This window comes from Oncorhynchus nerka, linkage group LG9b, assembly GCF_034236695.1.
Source record: "Oncorhynchus nerka isolate Pitt River linkage group LG9b, Oner_Uvic_2.0, whole genome shotgun sequence".
NCBI classification, from domain to species: domain Eukaryota; kingdom Metazoa; phylum Chordata; class Actinopteri; order Salmoniformes; family Salmonidae; genus Oncorhynchus; species Oncorhynchus nerka.
Window position 1 is genome coordinate 53,043,384 of NC_088424.1, and position 19,450 is coordinate 53,062,833.

The following is a 19,450-nucleotide window of genomic DNA, read 5'->3' on the forward strand; positions in this document are numbered from 1 at the left end:
CTAAACAGAGAACATCCCTGGTCATCCCTACTGCCTCTGATCTGGAGGACTCACGAAACAGAGAACATCCCTGGTCATCCCTACTGCCTCTGATCTGGAGGACTCACTAAACGGAGAACATCCCTGGTCATCCCTACTGTCTCTGATCTGGTGGACTCACTAAACAGAGAACATCCCTGGTCATCCCTACTGTCTCTGATCTGGTGGACTCACGAAACAGAGAACATCCCTGGTCAGTCCTACTGTCTCTGATCTGGTGGACTCACTAAACAGAGAACATCCCTGGTCAGTCCTAATGTCTCTGATCTGGTGGACTAAATACAAATGCTTCATTTGTGGGCCTCCCGAAAGTGGCGCGGCGGTTTAAGGCACCATTTAAGGCAGCGCATCTCAGGTGTCACAACAAACCTGGGTTCGATCCCGGGCTGTTTCCCAACCGACCGTGATTGGGAGTACCATAGGGCGGTGCAAAATTGGTCCAGCGTCGTCCGGGTTTGGCCTTCGGGGCTTTACTTGGTTCATCGCACACTAGTGACTCCTTGTGGTGGACCGGTCGCCTGCAGGCAGACCTCAGTCGTCAATTGAACGGTGTTTCCACCGACACATTGGTGGGGCTGGTTTCCAGGTTCAGCGAGCGGGTGTTAAGAAGGTTTGGGGGTTTCCAGGTTCAGCGAGCGGGTGTTAAGAAGGTCTGGGGGGTTTCCAGGTTCAGCGAGCGGGTGTTAAGAAGGTTTGGGGTGTTTCCAGGTTCAGCGAGCGGGTGTTAAGAAGGTTTGGGGGGTTTGGCATTTGGTTTGTTTGATATAAAGAATGTGAAATGATTTATAGTTGTACTTTTACTTTTGATAACTAAGTATATTTTAACAATTACATTTACTTTCTATACTTACGTTTTTTTTTAAACCAAATACTTTTTTTGACTTTTACTCAAGTAGTATTTTACTGGGTGACTTTTACTTTAAGGCATCTTTACTTTTACTCAAGTAGAAAAATGTAGTACTTTTTCCACCACTGGCAAAAACACAACAAAGGCTGGTCACCATCCTATGCTAGTTTATGGTATCACCTGTCAATGAATTATGATTGAACCTGTCAATGGTTTCGCTCTCCAGATCCGTCTAACCTTGTCAGATATCCAGACACAATGCATCTCTGAATACCACCGGAGGCGCTCAGGAAGATCAGATCACAATTCTTCTGTTAATTGTCTACACATGTCTAAAAATGTGGGCACAATCAGAATGTGGACAAGAACAGGACAAAGGACTCATGTTTAGAACCAGGTATAAATGGGGCTTTGGAGTCCGAGTCAGAGTTTCCTCTCGTGGCTCTCGTGGCTCTCTTGGCTCTCGTGGCTCTCTTGGCTCTCGTGGCTCTTGTGGCTCTCTTGGCTCTCGTGGCTCTCTTGGCTCTCGTGGCTCTCTTGGCTCTCGTGGCTCTCGTGGCTCTCTTGGCTCTCGTGGCTCTCTTGGCTCTCGTGGCTCTCGTGGCTCTCTTGGCTCTCGTGGCTCTCTTGGCTCTCGTGGCTCTCGTGGCTCTCTTGGCTCTCGTGGCTCTCTTGGCTCTCGTGGCTCTCGTGGCTCTCTTGGCTCTCGTGGCTCTCGTGGCTCTCGTGAGTCAGGCCTTGTGTGTGTGTGATGAGATGACAACAGCCCACTTAACAGAAGCAGCACACACTCACACAAACTGTCTCTCTCTGTCTCTGATTTTCCCCTGGCAACAAGTCGGTGTGTGCGTTTGTGTTTCAGAGTGTGTTTCAGAGTGTGTTTCAGAGTGTGTTTCAGAGTGTGTTTCAGAGTGTGTTTCAGAGTGTGTTTCAGAGTGTGTTTCAGAGTGTGTTTCAGAATGTGTTTCAGAGTGTGTTTCAGAGTGTGTGTTTCGGAGTGTGTTTCGGAGTGTGTTTCGGAGTGTGTTTCGGAGTGTGTTTCAGAGTGTGTTTCAGAGTGTGTTTCAGAGTGTGTTTCAGAGTGTGTTTCAGAGTGTGTTTCAGAGTGTGTTTCAGAGTGTGTTTCAGAGTGTGTGTGTATGTGCGGGTTGGGCATCACCTGCTCCTCACAGCCCACCAGCATGTCCCAGGACTCATAGTGTCCTTTCTCCTGACGGTAGAAATGTATGGCCTTGAGGAACGCCTGACACTCACAGGAAGACCTCCTCAGAGAATCTGGAGAGAGAGAGGGAGAGAGAGAGAGAGAGAGAGAGAGAGAGAGAGAGAGCGAGAGAGCGAGAGAGAGAGAGAGAGAGAGAGGGAGAGGGAGAGGGAGAGAATGCGGAAGTGAGCAGTGTAATATTTCTCTATGGGATAACTGGTTTGTCTTAAATACTGAAAGAATTGAGTAATGCATCTGAGACAAATGCAAGATATTTTAAACACTTCCCTTTTTGTCACTGTGAAATGTAAATGTGAAACTAGAGAAAAATAAAATAAAATAGTGTCAGAGAGAGAGAGAGAAGAAAAGAGAGCATGAGCTCGGAATGGGATGTTTGTGTTCTATTTCTGAGCTACATAGTCACAACATCCTCTGAACCTCTATTTTATAAAGTTGCTATTGACTAGTTGGTATTGAGGCAGAGCTAAAAGAGGTGCAGTTGACGTAACCCGTTGCTGCTTTGGTTGGTGTTCTGCAGAAGTTGCTAAACGCTAGCCTAACCACTAACTGACAGGCTCTAGGTTTCTCCCTCACAGGAAGCTAATGTGTGCTGAGGAGTATTATTAGGTTGTTACCAAGACAACCGAAGAATAACAACAGTGCAACACAGCAGGCTAGCAGGTTGATCATGAACTGGTTTAGAGATTTAGAGAGGTTTAGTATAGAGGTTTAGTATAGAGGTTTAGTATAGAGGTTTAGTATAGAGGTTTAGTATAGAGGTTTAGTATAGAGGTTTAGTATAGAGGTTTACTATAGAGGTTTAGTATAGAGGTTTAGTATAGAGGTTTAGTATAGAGGTTTAGTATAGAGGTTTAATATAGAGGTTTAGTATAGAGGTTTAGTATAGAGGTTTAGTATAGAGGTTTAGTATAGAGGTTTAGTATAGAGGTTTAGTATAGAGGTTTAGTATAGAGGTTTAGTATAGAGGTTTAGTATAGGTTTAGTATGGAGTTTAGTATAGAGGTTTAGTATAGAGGTTTAGTATAGAGGTTTTTAGGTTTATAGAGGTTTAGTATAGAGGTTTTTAGGTTTAGTAGAGGTTTAGTATAGAGGTTTAGTAGGTTTTTAGTTTAGTAGAGGTTTAGTATAGAGGTTTAATATAGAGGTTTAGTATAGAGGTTTAGTATAGAGGTTTAGTATAGAGGTTTAGTATAGAGGTTTAGTATAGAGGTTTAGTATAGAGGTTTAGTATAGAGGTTTAGTATAGAGGTTTAGTATAGAGGTTTAGTATAGAGGTTTAATATAGAGGTTTAGTATAGAGGTTTAGTATAGAGGTTTAGTATAGAGGTTTAGTATAGAGGTTTAGTATGAATATTCTTGTTAAAATATGAAATTAAAAAGGCACTCAGACTGCTTTGTTGTGTAATTCTCACTTAACTGATAATTAAATGATGACCAACGACACAATTAAATTACTTTCTGAATAAAGCAGTGGGCAAAGGATTTTTTGTTTTCGCCAACATTACAGGTCAGGGGTCAGGGGTCGGAACCCCAGGTGTAGAGTTAGGGTTAGGGGTCAGGGGTCAGACCCCAGGTGTAGAGTTAGGGTTAGGGGTCAGAACCCCAGGTGTAGAGTTAGGGTTAGGGGTCGGAACCCCAGGTGTAGAGTTAGGGTTAGGGTCAGGGGTCAGAACCCCAGGTGTAGAGTTAGGGTTAGGGGTCGGAACCCCAGGTGTAGAGTTAGGGTCAGGGGTCGGAACCCCAGGTGTAGAGTTAGGGTCAGGGGTCAGACCCCAGGTGTAGAGTTAGGGTTAGGGGTCAGGGGTCAGAACCCCAGGTGTAGAGTTAGGGTTAGGGTCAGGGGTCAGAACCCCAGGTGTAGAGTTAGGGTCAGGGGTCAGAACCCCAGGTGTAGAGTTAGGGTCAGGGGTCAGAACCCCAGGTGTAGAGTTAGGGTTAGGGTCAGGGGTCAGAACCCCAGGTGTAGAGTTAGGGTTAGGGGTCAGAACCCCAGGTGTAGAGTTAGGGTTAGGGGTCGGAACCCCAGGTGTAGAGTTAGGGTTAGGGTCAGGGGTCAGAACCCCAGGTGTAGAGTTAGGGTTAGGGGTCGGAACCCCAGGTGTAGAGTTAGGGTCAGGGGTCAGGGGTCGGAACCCCAGGTGTAGAGTTAGGGTTAGGGTTAGGGGTCAGACCCCAGGTGTAGAGTTAGGGTTAGGGGTCAGGGGTCAGAACCCCAGGTGTAGAGTTAGGGTTAGGGTCAGGGTCAGAACCCCAGGTGTAGAGTTAGGGTCAGGGGTCAGAACCCCAGGTGTAGAGTTAGGGTCAGGGGTCAGAACCCCAGAGGTGTAGAGTTAGGGTTAGGGTCAGGGGTCAGAACCCCCAGGTGTAGAGTTAGGGTTAGGGGTCAGAACCCCAGGTGTAGAGTTAGGGTCAGGGGTCAGAACCCCAGGTGTAGAGTTAGGGTTAGGGGTCAGAACCCCAGGTGTAGAGTTAGGGTTAGGGGTCAGAAACCCAGGTGTAGAGTTAGGGTTAGGGGTCAGAACCCCAGGTGTAGAGTTAGGGTCAGGGGTCAGAACCCCAGGTGTAGAGTTAGGGTCAGGGGTCAGAACCCCAGGTGTAGAGTTAGGGTCAGAACCCCAGGTGTAGAGTTAGGGTCAGAACCCCAGGTGTAGAGTTAGGGTTAGGGGTCAGAACCCCAGAGGTGTAGAGTTAGGGTTAGGGTCAGGGGTCAGAACCCCAGGTGTAGAGTTAGGGTTAGGGTCAGGGGTCAGAACCCCAGGTGTAGAGTTAGGGTCAGGGGTCAGAACCCCAGGTGTAGAGTTAGGGTTAGGGTCAGAACCCCAGGTTTAGAGTTAGGGTTAGGGATCAGAACCCCAGGTGTAGAGTTAGGGTTAGGGGTCAGAATCAGAACCCCAGGTGTAGAGTTAGGGTTAGGGTCAGGGGTCAGAACCCCAGGTGTAGAGTTAGGGTTAGGTTCAGGGGTCAGAGTCCGAACCCCAGGTGTAGAGTTAGGGTCAGGGGTCAGAGTCAGAACCCCAGGTGTAGAGTTAGGGTTAGGGTCAGAGTCAGAACCCCAGGTGTAGAGTTAGGGTTAGGGTCAGGGGTCAGAGTCCGAACCCCAGGTGTAGACTTAGGGTCAGGGGTCAGTGTCAGAACCCCAGGTGTAGAGTTAGGGTTAAGGTCAGGGGTCAGAGTCAGAACCCCAGGTGTAGGCTTAGGGGTCAGAACCCAAGGTGTAGGGTTAGGGTCAGGGGTCAGAACCCCAGGTGTAGGGTTATGGTCAGGGGTCAAAGTCAGAAGCCCAGGTGTAGGGTTAAGGTCAGGGGTCAGAGTCAGAACCCCAGGTGTAGGGTTAGGGTTAGGGTCAGGGGTCAGAGTCAGAACCCCAGGTGTAGGGTTAGGGTTAGGGTCAGGGGTCAGAGTCAGAACCCCAGGTGTAGGGTTAGAGTCAGAGTCAGAAGCCCAGGTGTAGGGTTAGGGTTAGGGGTCAGAGTCAGAACCCCAGGTGTAGGGTTAGTGTTAGGGTTAGGGGTCAGAGTCAGAACCCCAGGTGTAGGGTTAGGGTCAGATTCAGAAGCCCAGGTGTAGGGTTAGTGTTAGGGTTAGGGGTCAGAGTCAGAACCCCAGGTGTAGGGTTAGGGTTTAGGGTCAGGGTCAGAGTCAGAACCCCAGGTGTAGGGTTAGGGTTTAGGGTCAGGGTCAGAGTCAGAACCCCAGGTGTAGCGTACCGTGGTTCTGGTGCCTGATGCAGCCCGTGAGGATGGAGAGGAAGGTCGCTCGTCGGTCCTCCTGGGGGAAGCTGAAGTACACGTCACGTCTGTAGGGCAGTCTGAGGTAGACAGGGAACTGACCAGAAGGTACCACTACCATGGGGGGAGATGTCTCCTCCTTCAAACCTATAGTACAACACACAGACACAGGATTAGGGGTCAGGGGTCAGGGCAGTCTGAGGTAGACAGGGAACTGACCAGAAGGTACCACTACCATGGGGGGAGATGTCTCCTCCTTCAAACCTATAGTACAACACACAGACACAGGATTAGGGGTCAGGGGTCAGGGCAGTCTGAGGTAGACAGGGAACTGACCAGAAGGTACCACTACCATGGGGGGAGATGTCTCCTCCTTCAAACCTATAGTACAACACACAGACATAGGATTAGGGGTCAGGGGTCAGGGCAGTCTGAAGTAGACAGGGAACTGACCAGAAGGTACCACTACCATGGGGGGAGATGTCTCCTCCTTCAAACCTATAGTACAATACACAGACACAGGATTAGGGGTCAGGGGTCAGGGCAGTCTGAGGTAGACAGGGAACTGACCAGAAGGTACCACTACCATGGGGGGAGATGTCCCCTGCTTCAAACCTATAGTACAACACACAGACATGCATAAACATACAATTAACTGATTGATTGAAAGGCTGCATTTTCCCCTGTCTCCCAGTCTCCGTGTTGCTATTTCAACAGTTGCCTCTGAGTTTCAAGACTGTGATGTATCTCTTTAGGGGTTGACCAGACACTCACATTTAGGGTCGGGGAAGGCCTTGTCCACCAGCGCTGTGTACTTCTCCTCTGATGTCAGAACTACGCCCCCTGTTGGCAGGAGTCTCTGTCTGGCCGGAACACCTTTACTGAAGCTCTGTGGAGGGGCAAATACACCAACCAATTCACCACTGACTATGTGTTAGCCCGCTGAGCTAAAGCCAAGGCATTACCTTAGAAAGCTAACACAACTCTGTAGGTCTCAGGTGAGGTAATCCATCACCCAGCCTGGGGTTTATTCTCCGTTACATAGGGTCATGGTAAGTCATGTAAGGTCATGTACGGTCGGCTGTATGTCGGTATGGTGTTGGTTTACCTCCTGGTTGTCATGACACTCCAGGCTGTGATTGGCTCTCATCACCACAAACCTCTCCTTCCACTTCCCGGTGTCGTCATAGTGCAGAACACTGTCCTGATACAGAACTTCCTCTGGCCTAAGGGGCTCCTACAGGACAGATGCAGAAGGAGTGGTGAGTGAGGAGTGTGTGTGTGTGTGTGTGTGTGTGTGTGTGTGTGTGTGTGTGTGAAAAAACAATAAAAATTTATTCATATGTCACCAAATAATTGATTCAAATAAACTGTTTTGCAATGAAGGTCTACAGTAACTTCAACAGCACTGTCTGGTTACTGTCTGGACACTGTCTGGTTACTGTCTGGACACTGTCTGGTTACTGTCTGGACACTGTCTGGGTACTGTCTGGTTACTGTCTGGACACTGTCTGGTTACTGTCTGGACACTGTCTGGTTACTGTCTGGACACTGTCTGGACACTGTCTGGTTACTGTCTGGTTACTGTCTGGACACTGTCTGGGCACTGTCTGGTTACTGTCTGGTTACTGTCTGGTTACTGTCTGGACACTGTCTGGACACTGTCTGGGCACTGTCTGGTTACTGTCTGGTTACTGTCTGGTTACTGTCTGGACACTGTCTGGGTACTGTCTGGGTACTGTCTGGTTACTGTCTGGTTACTGTCTGGACACTGTCTGGACACTGTCTGGGTACTGTCTGGGCACTGTCTGGTTACTGTCTGGTTACTGTCTGGGCACTGTCTGGACACTGTCTGGTTACTGTCTGGGCACTGTCTGGTTACTGTCTGGACACTGTCTGGGTACTGTCTGGACACTGTCTGGTTACTGTCTGGTTACTGTCTGGTTACTGTCTGGACACTGTCTGGTTACTGTCTGGACACTGTCTGGACACTGTCTGGGTACTGTCTGGACACTGTCTGGTTACTGTCTGGTTACTGTCTGGTTACTGTCTGGACACTGTCTGGACACTGTCTGGTTACGGTCTGGGCACTGTCTGGTTACTGTCTGGACACTGTCTGGTTACTGTCTGGTTACGGTCTGGGCACTGTCTGGTTACTGTCTGGACACTGTCTGGTTACTGTCTGGTTACTGTCTGGACACTGTCTGGACACTGTCTGGTTACTGTCTGGTTACTGTCTGGACACTGTCTGAGCACTGTCTGGTTACTGTCTGGTTACTGTCTGGTTACTGTCTGGTTACTGTCTGGACACTGTCTGGTTACTGTCTGGTTACTGTCTGGACACTGTCTGGACACTGTCTGGGTACTGTCTGGTTACTGTCTGGTTACTGTCTGGTTACTGTCTGGGCACTGTCTGAGCACTGTCTGGTTACTGTCTGGTTACTGTCTGGACACTGTCTGGACACTGTCTGGGTACTGTCTGGTTACTGTCTGGGCACTGTCTGGGCACTGTCTGGTTACTGTCTGGGCACTGTCTGGACACTGTCTGGTTACTGTCTGGTTACTGTCTGGACACTGTCTGGACACTGTCTGGTTACTGTCTGGGCACTGTCTGAGCACTGTCTGGACACTGTCTGGGTACTGTCTGGGTACTGTCTGGTTACTGTCTGGGCACTGTCTGGACACTGTCTGGACACTGTCTGGTTACTGTCTGGGCACTGTCTGAGCACTGTCTGGTTACTGTCTGGTTACTGTCTGGACACTGTCTGGACACTGTCTGGGTACTGTCTGGTTACTGTCTGGTTACTGTCTGGGCACTGTCTGGACACTGTCTGGGTACTGTCTGGGTACTGTCTGGGCACTGTCTGGGCACTGTCTGAGCACTGTCTGGTTACTGTCTGGTTACTGTCTGGACACTGTCTGGACACTGTCTGGGTACTGTCTGGTTACTGTCTGGGCACTGTCTGGACACTGTCTGGGTACTGTCTGGGTACTGTCTGGGCACTGTCTGAGCACTGTCTGGTTACTGTCTGGTTACTGTCTGGACACTGTCTGGACACTGTCTGGGTACTGTCTGGTTACTGTCTGGGCACTGTCTGGACACTGTCTGGGCACTGTCTGGTTACGGTCTGGGCACTGTCTGGTTACTGTCTGGGCACTGTCTGAGCACTGTCTGAGCACTGTCTGGTTACTGTCTGGTTACTGTCTGGACACTGTCTGGACACTGTCTGGGCACTGTCTGGTTACGGTCTGGGCACTGTCTGGTTACTGTCTGGGCACTGTCTGGTTACTGTCTGGGCACTGTCTGGGGCACTGTCTGGCCACTGTCTGGTTACTGTCTGGACACTGTCTGGTTACTGTCTGGGCACTGTCTGGTTACTGTCTGGGCACTGTCTGGTTACTGTCTGGACACTGTCTGGTTACTGTCTGGGCACTATCTGGACACTGTCTGGCCACTGTCTGAGCACTGTCTGGACACTGTCTGGTTACTGTCTGGGCACTGTCTGGTTACTGTCTGGTTACTGTCTGGACACTGTCTGGCCACTGTCTGGGCACTGTCTGGACACTGTCTGGACACTGTCTGGACACTGTCTGGGTACTGTCTGGTTACGGTCTGGGCACTGTCTGGTTACTGTCTGGTTACTGTCTGGTTACTGTCTAGTTACTGTCTGGACACTGTCTGGACACTGTCTGGCCACTGTCTGAGCACTGAGCACTGTCTGGTTACTGTCTGGACACTGTCTGGACACTGTCTGGACACTGTCTGGTTACTGTCTGGTTACTGTCTGGACACTGTCTGGTTACTGTCTGGACACTGTCTGGTTACTGTCTGGACACTGTCTGGACACTGTCTGGTTACTGTCTGGTTACTGTCTGGACACTGTCTGGGGCACTGTCTGGTTACTGTCTGATCACTGTCTGAGCTGGTTACTGTCTGGGCACTGTCTGGGCACTGTCTGGGCACTGTCTGGTTACTGTCTGGTTACTGTCTGGTTACTGTCTGGACACTGTCTGGGTACTGTCTGGGTACTGTCTGGTTACTGTCTGGTTACTGTCTGGTTGTCTGGGCACTGTCTGCTTACTGTCTGGGCACTGTCTGGTTACTGTCTGGTTACTGTCTGGGCACTGTCTGGACACTGTCTGGTTACTGTCTGGGCACTGTCTGGTTACTGTCTGGACACTGTCTGGACACTGTCTGGGTACTGTCTGGACACTGTCTGGTTACTGTCTGGTTACTGTCTGGTTACTGTCTGGACACTGTCTGGTTACTGTCTGGACACTGTCTGGACACTGTCTGGGTACTGTCTGGACACTGTCTGGTTACTGTCTGGTTACTGTCTGGTTACTGTCTGGACACTGTCTGGACACTGTCTGGTTACGGTCTGGGCACTGTCTGGTTACTGTCTGGACACTGTCTGGTTACTGTCTGGTTACGGTCTGGGCACTGTCTGGTTACTGTCTGGACACTGTCTGGTTACTGTCTGGTTACTGTCTGGACACTGTCTGGACACTGTCTGGTTACTGTCTGGTTACTGTCTGGACACTGTCTGAGCACTGTCTGGTTACTGTCTGGTTACTGTCTGGTTACTGTCTGGTTACTGTCTGGACACTGTCTGGACACTGTCTGGTTACTGTCTGGACACTGTCTGGACACTGTCTGGGTACTGTCTGGTTACTGTCTGGTTACTGTCTGGTTACTGTCTGGGCACTGTCTGAGCACTGTCTGGTTACTGTCTGGTTACTGTCTGGACACTGTCTGGACACTGTCTGGGTACTGTCTGGTTACTGTCTGGGCACTGTCTGGGCACTGTCTGGTTACTGTCTGGGCACTGTCTGGACACTGTCTGGTTACTGTCTGGTTACTGTCTGGACACTGTCTGGACACTGTCTGGTTACTGTCTGGGCACTGTCTGAGTTACTGTCTGGTTACTGTCTGGGTACTGTCTGGGTACTGTCTGGTTACTGTCTGGGCACTGTCTGGTTACTGTCTGGGCACTGTCTGGTTACTGTCTGGGCACTGTCTGAGCACTGTCTGGTTACTGTCTGGTTACTGTCTGGACACTGTCTGGACACTGTCTGGGCACTGTCTGGTTAATGTCTGGTTACTGTCTGGGCACTGTCTGGACACTGTCTGGGTACTGTCTGGGTACTGTCTGGCACTGTCTGGGCACTGTCTGGGCACTGTCTGGTTACTGTCTGGTTACTGTCTGGACACTGTCTGGTACTGTCTGGTTACTGTCTGGGCACTGTCTGGACACTGTCTGGTTACTGTCTGGTTACTGTCTGGGGCACTGTCTGAGCACTGTCTGGTTACTGTCTGGTTACTGTCTGGGCACTGTCTGGTTACTGTCTGGGCACTGTCTGGTTACTGTCTGGGCACTGTCTGGACACTGTCTGGGCACTGTCTGGTTACGGTCTGGGCACTGTCTGGTTACTGTCTGGGCACTGTCTGAGCACTGTCTGAGCACTGTCTGGTTACTGTCTGGTTACTGTCTGGACACTGTCTGGTTACTGTCTGGGCACTGTCTGGACACTGTCTGGGTACTGTCTGGGTACTGTCTGGGCACTGTCTGGGCACTGTCTGAGCACTGTCTGGTTACTGTCTGGTTACTGTCTGGACACTGTCTGGACACTGTCTGGGTACTGTCTGGTTACTGTCTGGGCACTGTCTGGACACTGTCTGGGTACTGTCTGGGTACTGTCTGGGCACTGTCTGAGCACTGTCTGGTTACTGTCTGGTTACTGTCTGGACACTGTCTGGACACTGTCTGGGTACTGTCTGGTTACTGTCTGGGCACTGTCTGGACACTGTCTGGGCACTGTCTGGGCACTGTCTGGGCACTGTCTGGTTACTGTCTGGGCACTGTCTGAGCACTGTCTGGGCACTGTCTGGTTACTGTCTGGTTACTGTCTGGACACTGTCTGGACACTGTCTGGGCACTGTCTGGTTACGGTCTGGGCACTGTCTGGTTACTGTCTGGGCACTGTCTGGTTACTGTCTGGGCACTGTCTGGGCACTGTCTGGCCACTGTCTGGTTACTGTCTGGACACTGTCTGGTTACTGTCTGGGCACTGTCTGGTTACTGTCTGGGCACTGTCTGGTTACTGTCTGGACACTGTCTGGTTACTGTCTGGGCACTATCTGGACACTGTCTGGCCACTGTCTGAGCACTGTCTGGACACTGTCTGGTTACTGTCTGGGCACTGTCTGGTTACTGTCTGGTTACTGTCTGGACACTGTCTGGCCACTGTCTGGGCACTGTCTGGACACTGTCTGGACACTGTCTGGACACTGTCTGGGTACTGTCTGGTTACGGTCTGGGCACTGTCTGGTTACTGTCTGGTTACTGTCTGGTTACTGTCTAGTTACTGTCTGGACACTGTCTGGACACTGTCTGGCCACTGTCTGAGCACTGAGCACTGTCTGGTTACTGTCTGGACACTGTCTGGACACTGTCTGGACACTGTCTGGTTACTGTCTGGTTACTGTCTGGACACTGTCTGGTTACTGTCTGGGCACTGTCTGGTTACTGTCTGGACACTGTCTGGGTACTGTCTGGGGCACTGTCTGATCACTGTCTGATCACTGTCTGAGCACTGTCTGGGCACTGTCTGGGCACTGTCTGGTTACTGTCTGGTTACTGTCTGGGGCACTGTCTGGTTACTGTCTGGGCACTGTCTGGTTACTGTCTGGGGCACTGTCTGGTTACTGTCTGGGAACTGTCTGGTTACTGTCTGGGCACTGTCTGCTTACTGTCTGGGGCACTGTCTGGGCACTGTCTGGGGCACTGTCTGGTTACTGTCTGGACACTGTCTGGGCACTGTCTGGTTACTGTCTGGTTACTGTCTGGTTACTGTCTGGTTACTGTCTGGACACTGTCTGGACACTGTCTGGGCACTGTCTGGGCACTGTCTGGTTACTGTCTGGTTACTGTCTTGTTACTGTCTGGACACTGTCTGGGTACTGTCTGGGTACTGTCTGGTTACTGTCTGGTTACTGTCTGGACACTGTCTGGACACTGTCTGGGTACTGTCTGGGCACTGTCTGGTTACTGTCTGGGCACTGTCTGGACACTGTCTGGTTACTGTCTGGGCACTGTCTGGTTACTGTCTGGACAGTCTGGACACTGTCTGGGTACTGTCTGGACACTGTCTGGTTACTGTCTGGTTACTGTCTGGTTACTGTCTGGACACTGTCTGGTTACTGTCTGGACACTGTCTGGTTACTGTCTGGGTACTGTCTGGTTACTGTCTGGGTACTGTCTGGTTACTGTCTGGTTACTGTCTGGTTACTGTCTGGACACTGTCTGGACACTGTCTGGTTACGGTCTGGGCACTGTCTGGTTACTGTCTGGACACTGTCTGGTTACTGTCTGGTTACGGTCTGGGCACTGTCTGGTTACTGTCTGGACACTGTCTGGTTACTGTCTGGTTACTGTCTGGACACTGTCTGGACACTGTCTGGACACTGTCTGGTTACTGTCTGGTTACTGTCTGGACACTGTCTGAGCACTGTCTGGTTACTGTCTGGTTACTGTCTGGTTACTGTCTGGTTACTGTCTGGACACTGTCTGGACACTGTCTGGTTACTGTCTGGACACTGTCTGGACACTGTCTGGGTACTGTCTGGTTACTGTCTGGTTACTGTCTGGTTACTGTCTGGGCACTGTCTGAGCACTGTCTGGTTACTGTCTGGTTACTGTCTGGACACTGTCTGGACACTGTCTGGGTACTGTCTGGTTACTGTCTGGGCACTGTCTGGGCACTGTCTGGTTACTGTCTGGGCACTGTCTGGACACTGTCTGGTTACTGTCTGGTTACTGTCTGGACACTGTCTGGACACTGTCTGGTTACTGTCTGGGCACTGTCTGAGCACTGTCTGGACACTGTCTGGGTACTGTCTGGGTACTGTCTGGGCACTGTCTGGTTACTGTCTGGGCACTGTCTGGACACTGTCTGGACACTGTCTGGTTACTGTCTGGGCACTGTCTGAGCACTGTCTGGTTACTGTCTGGTTACTGTCTGGACACTGTCTGGACACTGTCTGGGTACTGTCTGGTTACTGTCTGGTTACTGTCTGGGCACTGTCTGGACACTGTCTGGGTACTGTCTGGGTACTGTCTGGGCACTGTCTGGGCACTGTCTGAGCACTGTCTGGTTACTGTCTGGTTACTGTCTGGACACTGTCTGGACACTGTCTGGGTACTGTCTGGTTACTGTCTGGGCACTGTCTGGACACTGTCTGGGTACTGTCTGGGTACTGTCTGGGCACTGTCTGGGCACTGTCTGAGCACTGTCTGGTTACTGTCTGGTTACTGTCTGGACACTGTCTGGACACTGTCTGGGTACTGTCTGGTTACTGTCTGGGCACTGTCTGGACACTGTCTGGGCACTGTCTGGTTACGGTCTGGGCACTGTCTGGTTACTGTCTGGGCACTGTCTGAGCACTGTCTGAGCACTGTCTGGTTACTGTCTGGTTACTGTCTGGACACTGTCTGGACACTGTCTGGGCACTGTCTGGTTACGGTCTGGGCACTGTCTGGTTACTGTCTGGGCACTGTCTGGTTACTGTCTGGGCACTGTCTGGGGCACTGTCTGGCCACTGTCTGGTTACTGTCTGGACACTGTCTGGTTACTGTCTGGGCACTGTCTGGTTACTGTCTGGTTACTGTCTGGCCACTGTCTGAGCACTGTCTGGACACTGTCTGGTTACTGTCTGGGCACTGTCTGGTTACTGTCTGGTTACTGTCTGGTTACTGTCTGGCACTGTCTGGGCACTGTCTGGACACTGTCTGGACACTGTCTGGGTACTGTCTGGTTACGGTCTGGGCACTGTCTGGTTACTGTCTGGTTACTGTCTGGTTACTGTCTAGTTACTGTCTGGGCACTGTCTGGACACTGTCTGGCCACTGTCTGGGGCACTGTCTGGTTACTGTCTGGACACTGTCTGGACACTGTCTGGACACTGTCTGGTTACTGTCTGGTTACTGTCTGGACACTGTCTGGTTACGGTCTGGGCACTGTCTGGTTACTGTCTGGGCACTGTCTGGTTACTGTCTGGGCACTGTCTGGGGCACTGTCTGGCCACTGTCTGGTTACTGTCTGGACACTGTCTGGTTACTGTCTGGGCACTGTCTGGTTACTGTCTGGCCACTGTCTGAGCACTGTCTGGACACTGTCTGGTTACTGTCTGGGCACTGTCTGGTTACTGTCTGGTTACTGTCTGGACACTGTCTGGCCACTGTCTGGGCACTGTCTGGACACTGTCTGGACACTGTCTGGGTACTGTCTGGTTACGGTCTGGGCACTGTCTGGTTACTGTCTGGTTACTGTCTGGTTACTGTCTAGTTACTGTCTGGACACTGTCTGGACACTGTCTGGCCACTGTCTGAGCACTGAGCACTGTCTGGTTACTGTCTGGACACTGTCTGGACACTGTCTGGACACTGTCTGGTTACTGTCTGGTTACTGTCTGGACACTGTCTGGTTACTGTCTGGGCACTGTCTGGTTACTGTCTGGACACTGTCTGGGTACTGTCTGGGGACTGTCTGGGCACTGTCTGGGGCACTGTCTGATCACTGTCTGATCACTGTCTGAGCACTGTCTGGGCACTGTCTGGGCACTGTCTGGTTACTGTCTGGTTACTGTCTGGGGCACTGTCTGGTTACTGTCTGGGCACTGTCTGGTTACTGTCTGGGGCACTGTCTGGTTACTGTCTGGGAACTGTCTGGTTACTGTCTGGGCACTGTCTGCTTACTGTCTGGGGCACTGTCTGGGCACTGTCTGGGGCACTGTCTGGTTACTGTCTGGGCACTGTCTGAGCACTGTCTGAGCACTGTCTGGGCACTGTCTGGTTACTGTCTGGGCACTGTCTGGTTACTGTCTGGGCACTGTCTGAGCACTGTCTGGGCACTGTCTGGGCACTGTCTGGTTACTGTCTGGGTACTGTCTGGCACTGTCTGGTTACTGTCTGGGGCACTGTCTGAGTTACTGTCTGGGTACTGTCTGGGCACTGTCTGGTTACTGTCTGGTTACTGTCTGAGCACTGTCTGGTTACTGTCTGGGCACTGTCTGGTTACTGTCTGGGGCACTGTCTGGTTACTGTCTGGGTCACTGTCTGGGCACTGTCTGGGCACTGTCTGGGCACTGTCTGGGGCACTGTCTGGGCACTGTCTGGTTACTGTCTGGGCACTGTTTGGGGCACTGTCTGGGCACTGTCTGGGCACTGTCTGGTTACTGTCTGGGGACTGTCTGATCACTGTCTGGGCACTGTCTGGTTACTGTCTGGGCACTGTCTGGTTACTGTCTGGTTACTGTCTGGGCACTGTCTGGTTACTGTCTGGGCACTGTCTGGTTACTGTCTGGTTACTGTCTGGGCACTGTCTGGGGACTGTCTGGTTACTGTCTGGGCACTGTCTGGTTACTGTCTGGGCACTGTCTGGTTACTGTCTGGGCACTGTCTGAGCACTGTCTGGGCACTGAGCACTGTGGTTACTGTCTGAGCACTGTCTGAGCACTGTCTGGGCACTGTCTGGGCACTGTCTGGTTACTGTCTTGTTACTGTCTGGTTACTGTCTGAGCACTGTCTGGTTACTGTCTGGGCACTGTCTGGTTACTGTCTGGGCACTGTCTGGGGACTGTCTGGGCACTGTCTGGGGACTGCCTGGGCACTGTCTGATCACTGTCTGATCACTGTCTGGGCACTGTCTGAGCACTGTCTGGTTACTGTCTGAGCACTGTTTGAGCACTGTCTGAGCACTGTCTGGGCACTGTCTGAGCACTGTCTGAGTACTGTCTGAGCACTGTCTGGGCACTGTCTGGGCACTGTCTGGTTACTGTCTGGGCACTGTCTGGGTACTGTCTGAGCACTGTCTGGGCACAGTCTGGGCACTGTCTGAGCACTGTCTGGTTACTGTCTGATCACTGTCTGGTTACTGTCTGGGCACTGTCTGGGCACTGTCTGGTTACTGTCTGGTTACTGTCTGGGCACTGTCTGGCCACTGTCTGGGCACTGTCTGAGCACTGTCTGGGCACTGTCTGGGTACTGTCTGGGCACTGTCTGGTTACTGTCTGGGCACTGTCTGAGCACTGTCTGGGCACTGTCTGAGCACTGTCTGAGCACTGTCTGGGTACTGTCTGGTTACTGTCTGGGCACTGTCTGAGCACTGTCTGGGCACTGTCTGAGCACTGTCTGAGCACTGTCTGAGCACTGTCTGGTTACTGTCTGGGGCACTGTCTGGTTACTGTCTGGGCACTGTCTGGTTACTGTCTGGGCACTGTCTGCTTACTCTCTGGGCACTGTCTGAGCACTGTCTGGTTACTGTCTGGGCACTGTCTGGGGCACTGTCTGAACACTGTCTGGTTATTGTCTGGTTACTGTCTGGGCACTGTCTGGTTACTGTCTGGGCACTGTCTGGTTACTGTCTGGTTACTGTCTGGGCACTGTCTGGGCACTGTCTGGGCACTGTCTGGGTACTGTCTGGGCACTGTCTGAGCACTCTCTGGGCACTGTCTGGGTACTGTCTGGGCACTGTCTGGGTACTGTCTGAGCACTGTCTGGCCACTGTCTGGGCACCTAGCTGGAGGGGTGCTCTCATCTTATCTACCAACATAGACTGGGCTCTAACTCCCCTAGCTCCACAATGAAATAGGGTGCAGGCCAGGCAGCAGGCTGTTAGCCAGCTTCTAGTCATGAAATCTATGCAGCCTACTCAATCACTTTTTAAATGTTGTGGATCTTAATGTTTTTTTCTCATAATTATGGACTATCGAACCACCATTTTATTACGTTTGCATTCGCAACAAATAATCTGCTCAGACCCCAACCAAGGATCATCAAAAGCCATGCTATAAATTCTCGGACAACCCAAAGATGCCCTTCCAGACTCCCTCCGCTACCCAACGTCAGAGTACAAAAATCAGTTAACCACCTAACTGTAGTACCCTAGATGCAGTTGCACCACTATAAACAAAAAACATTTCTCATAAGAAACTAGCACCCTAGTATACAATTTTCTCTGAAGCAAGCTTCCAGAAAATTGGAACGGAAATGGCACCACACCAAACTGGAAGTCTTCCGACTAGCTTGGAAAGACTGTACCGTTCAGTATCGAAGAGCCCTCACTGCTGCTCGATCATCCTATTTTTCCAACTTAATTGAGGAAAATACGAACAATTCAAAGTTGATTTTTGATACTGTCGCAAAGCTAACTAAAAAGCAGCATTCCCCAAGAGAGGATGGCTTTCACTTCAGCAGTGATACATTCATGAACTTCTTGTCTCAGAAAAGATCATGATCATTAGAAAGCAAATTATTCCTCTTTAAATCTGTGTATTCCTCCAAAGCTCAGTTGTCCTGAGTCTGCACAACTATACAAGGACCTAGGATCAAGAGAGACACTCAAGTTTTTCAATACTATATCTCTTGACATGTTGATGAAAATAATCATGGCCTCTAAACCTCCAAGCTGCATACTGGACCCTATTCCAACTAAACTACTGAAAGAGCTGCTTTCTGTGCTTGGCCCTCCTATGTTGAACATAATAAACGGCTCTCTATCCACCGGATGTGTACCCAACTCACTAAAAGTGGCAGTAATAAAGCCTCTCTTGAAAAAGCCAAACCTTTATATCGAACCTCCCGTTCCGCTCAAAATGTTTTTAAAAAGCTGTTGCCCAGCAACTCACTGCCTTCCTGAAGACAAACAACGAAACGCTTCAGTCTGGATTTAGACCCCATCAATGCACTGAGAAGGCACTTGTGAAGGTGGTAAATGACCTTTTAATGGCGTCAGACCAAGGCTCTGCATCTGTCCTTGTGCTCCTAGAACTTAGTGCTGATTTTGATACTATCAATCACCACATTCTTTTGGAGAGATTGGAAACCCAAATTGGTCTACACGGACAAGTTCTGGCCTGGTTTAGATCTTATCTGTTGGAAAGATATCAGTTTGTCTCTGTGGATGGTTAGTCCTCTGACAAATCAACTGTACATTTCGGTGTTCCTCAAGGCTCTGTTTTAGGACCACTATTGTTTTCACTATATATTTTACCTCTTGGTGATGTCATTCAGAAACAGAATGTTAACTTTCACCGCTATGCGGACGACACACAGCTGTACATTTCGATGAAACATGGTGAAGCCCCAAAATTGCCCTCCCTGGAAGCCTGTGTTTCAGACATAAGGAAGTGGATGGCGGCAAATGTTCTACTTTAAAACTCAGACAAAACAGAGATGCTTGTTCTCGGTCCCAAGAAACAAAGAGATCTTCTGTTGAATCTGACAATTAATCTTGATGGTTATACCAGTTGTCTCAAATAAAACTGTGAAGGACCTCGGCGTTACTCTGGACCCTGATCTCTCTTTTGACGAACATATAAAGCTTTTTTCCATCTATGTAACATTGCTAAAATCAGAAACTTTCTATCCAAAAATTATGCAGAAAAATTAAGCAATGCTCTACTTTCCAGCTACCCGGATAAAGCACTAAATAAACTTCAGGTAGTGCTAAACACGGCTGCTAGAATCTTGACTGGAAGTATGCTTGGGATCATTGTCCATTTGGAAGACCCATTTGCGACCAAGCTTTAACTTCCTGACTGATGTCTTGAGT

The 19,450-nt window shown here is 50.4% G+C and overlaps 1 protein-coding gene across 1 annotated transcript in view; it reads right to left on the minus strand.

The window, feature by feature from the left end:
- Positions 1 to 19,450, minus strand: part of LOC115125744 (protein Niban 1-like) — a 114,468-nt gene that overhangs the window by 51,114 nt on the left and 43,904 nt on the right. Inside the window, exons 4-7 of the mRNA XM_065013650.1 lie at positions 6,945 to 7,073; positions 6,611 to 6,725; positions 5,816 to 5,983; positions 2,046 to 2,161 (exon numbers count right to left, since the gene is read on the minus strand). Of these exons, the coding sequence (XP_064869722.1) occupies positions 2,046 to 2,161; positions 5,816 to 5,983; positions 6,611 to 6,725; positions 6,945 to 7,073 (528 nt within the window). The remainder of the gene's footprint in view (positions 1 to 2,045; positions 2,162 to 5,815; positions 5,984 to 6,610; positions 6,726 to 6,944; positions 7,074 to 19,450) is intronic.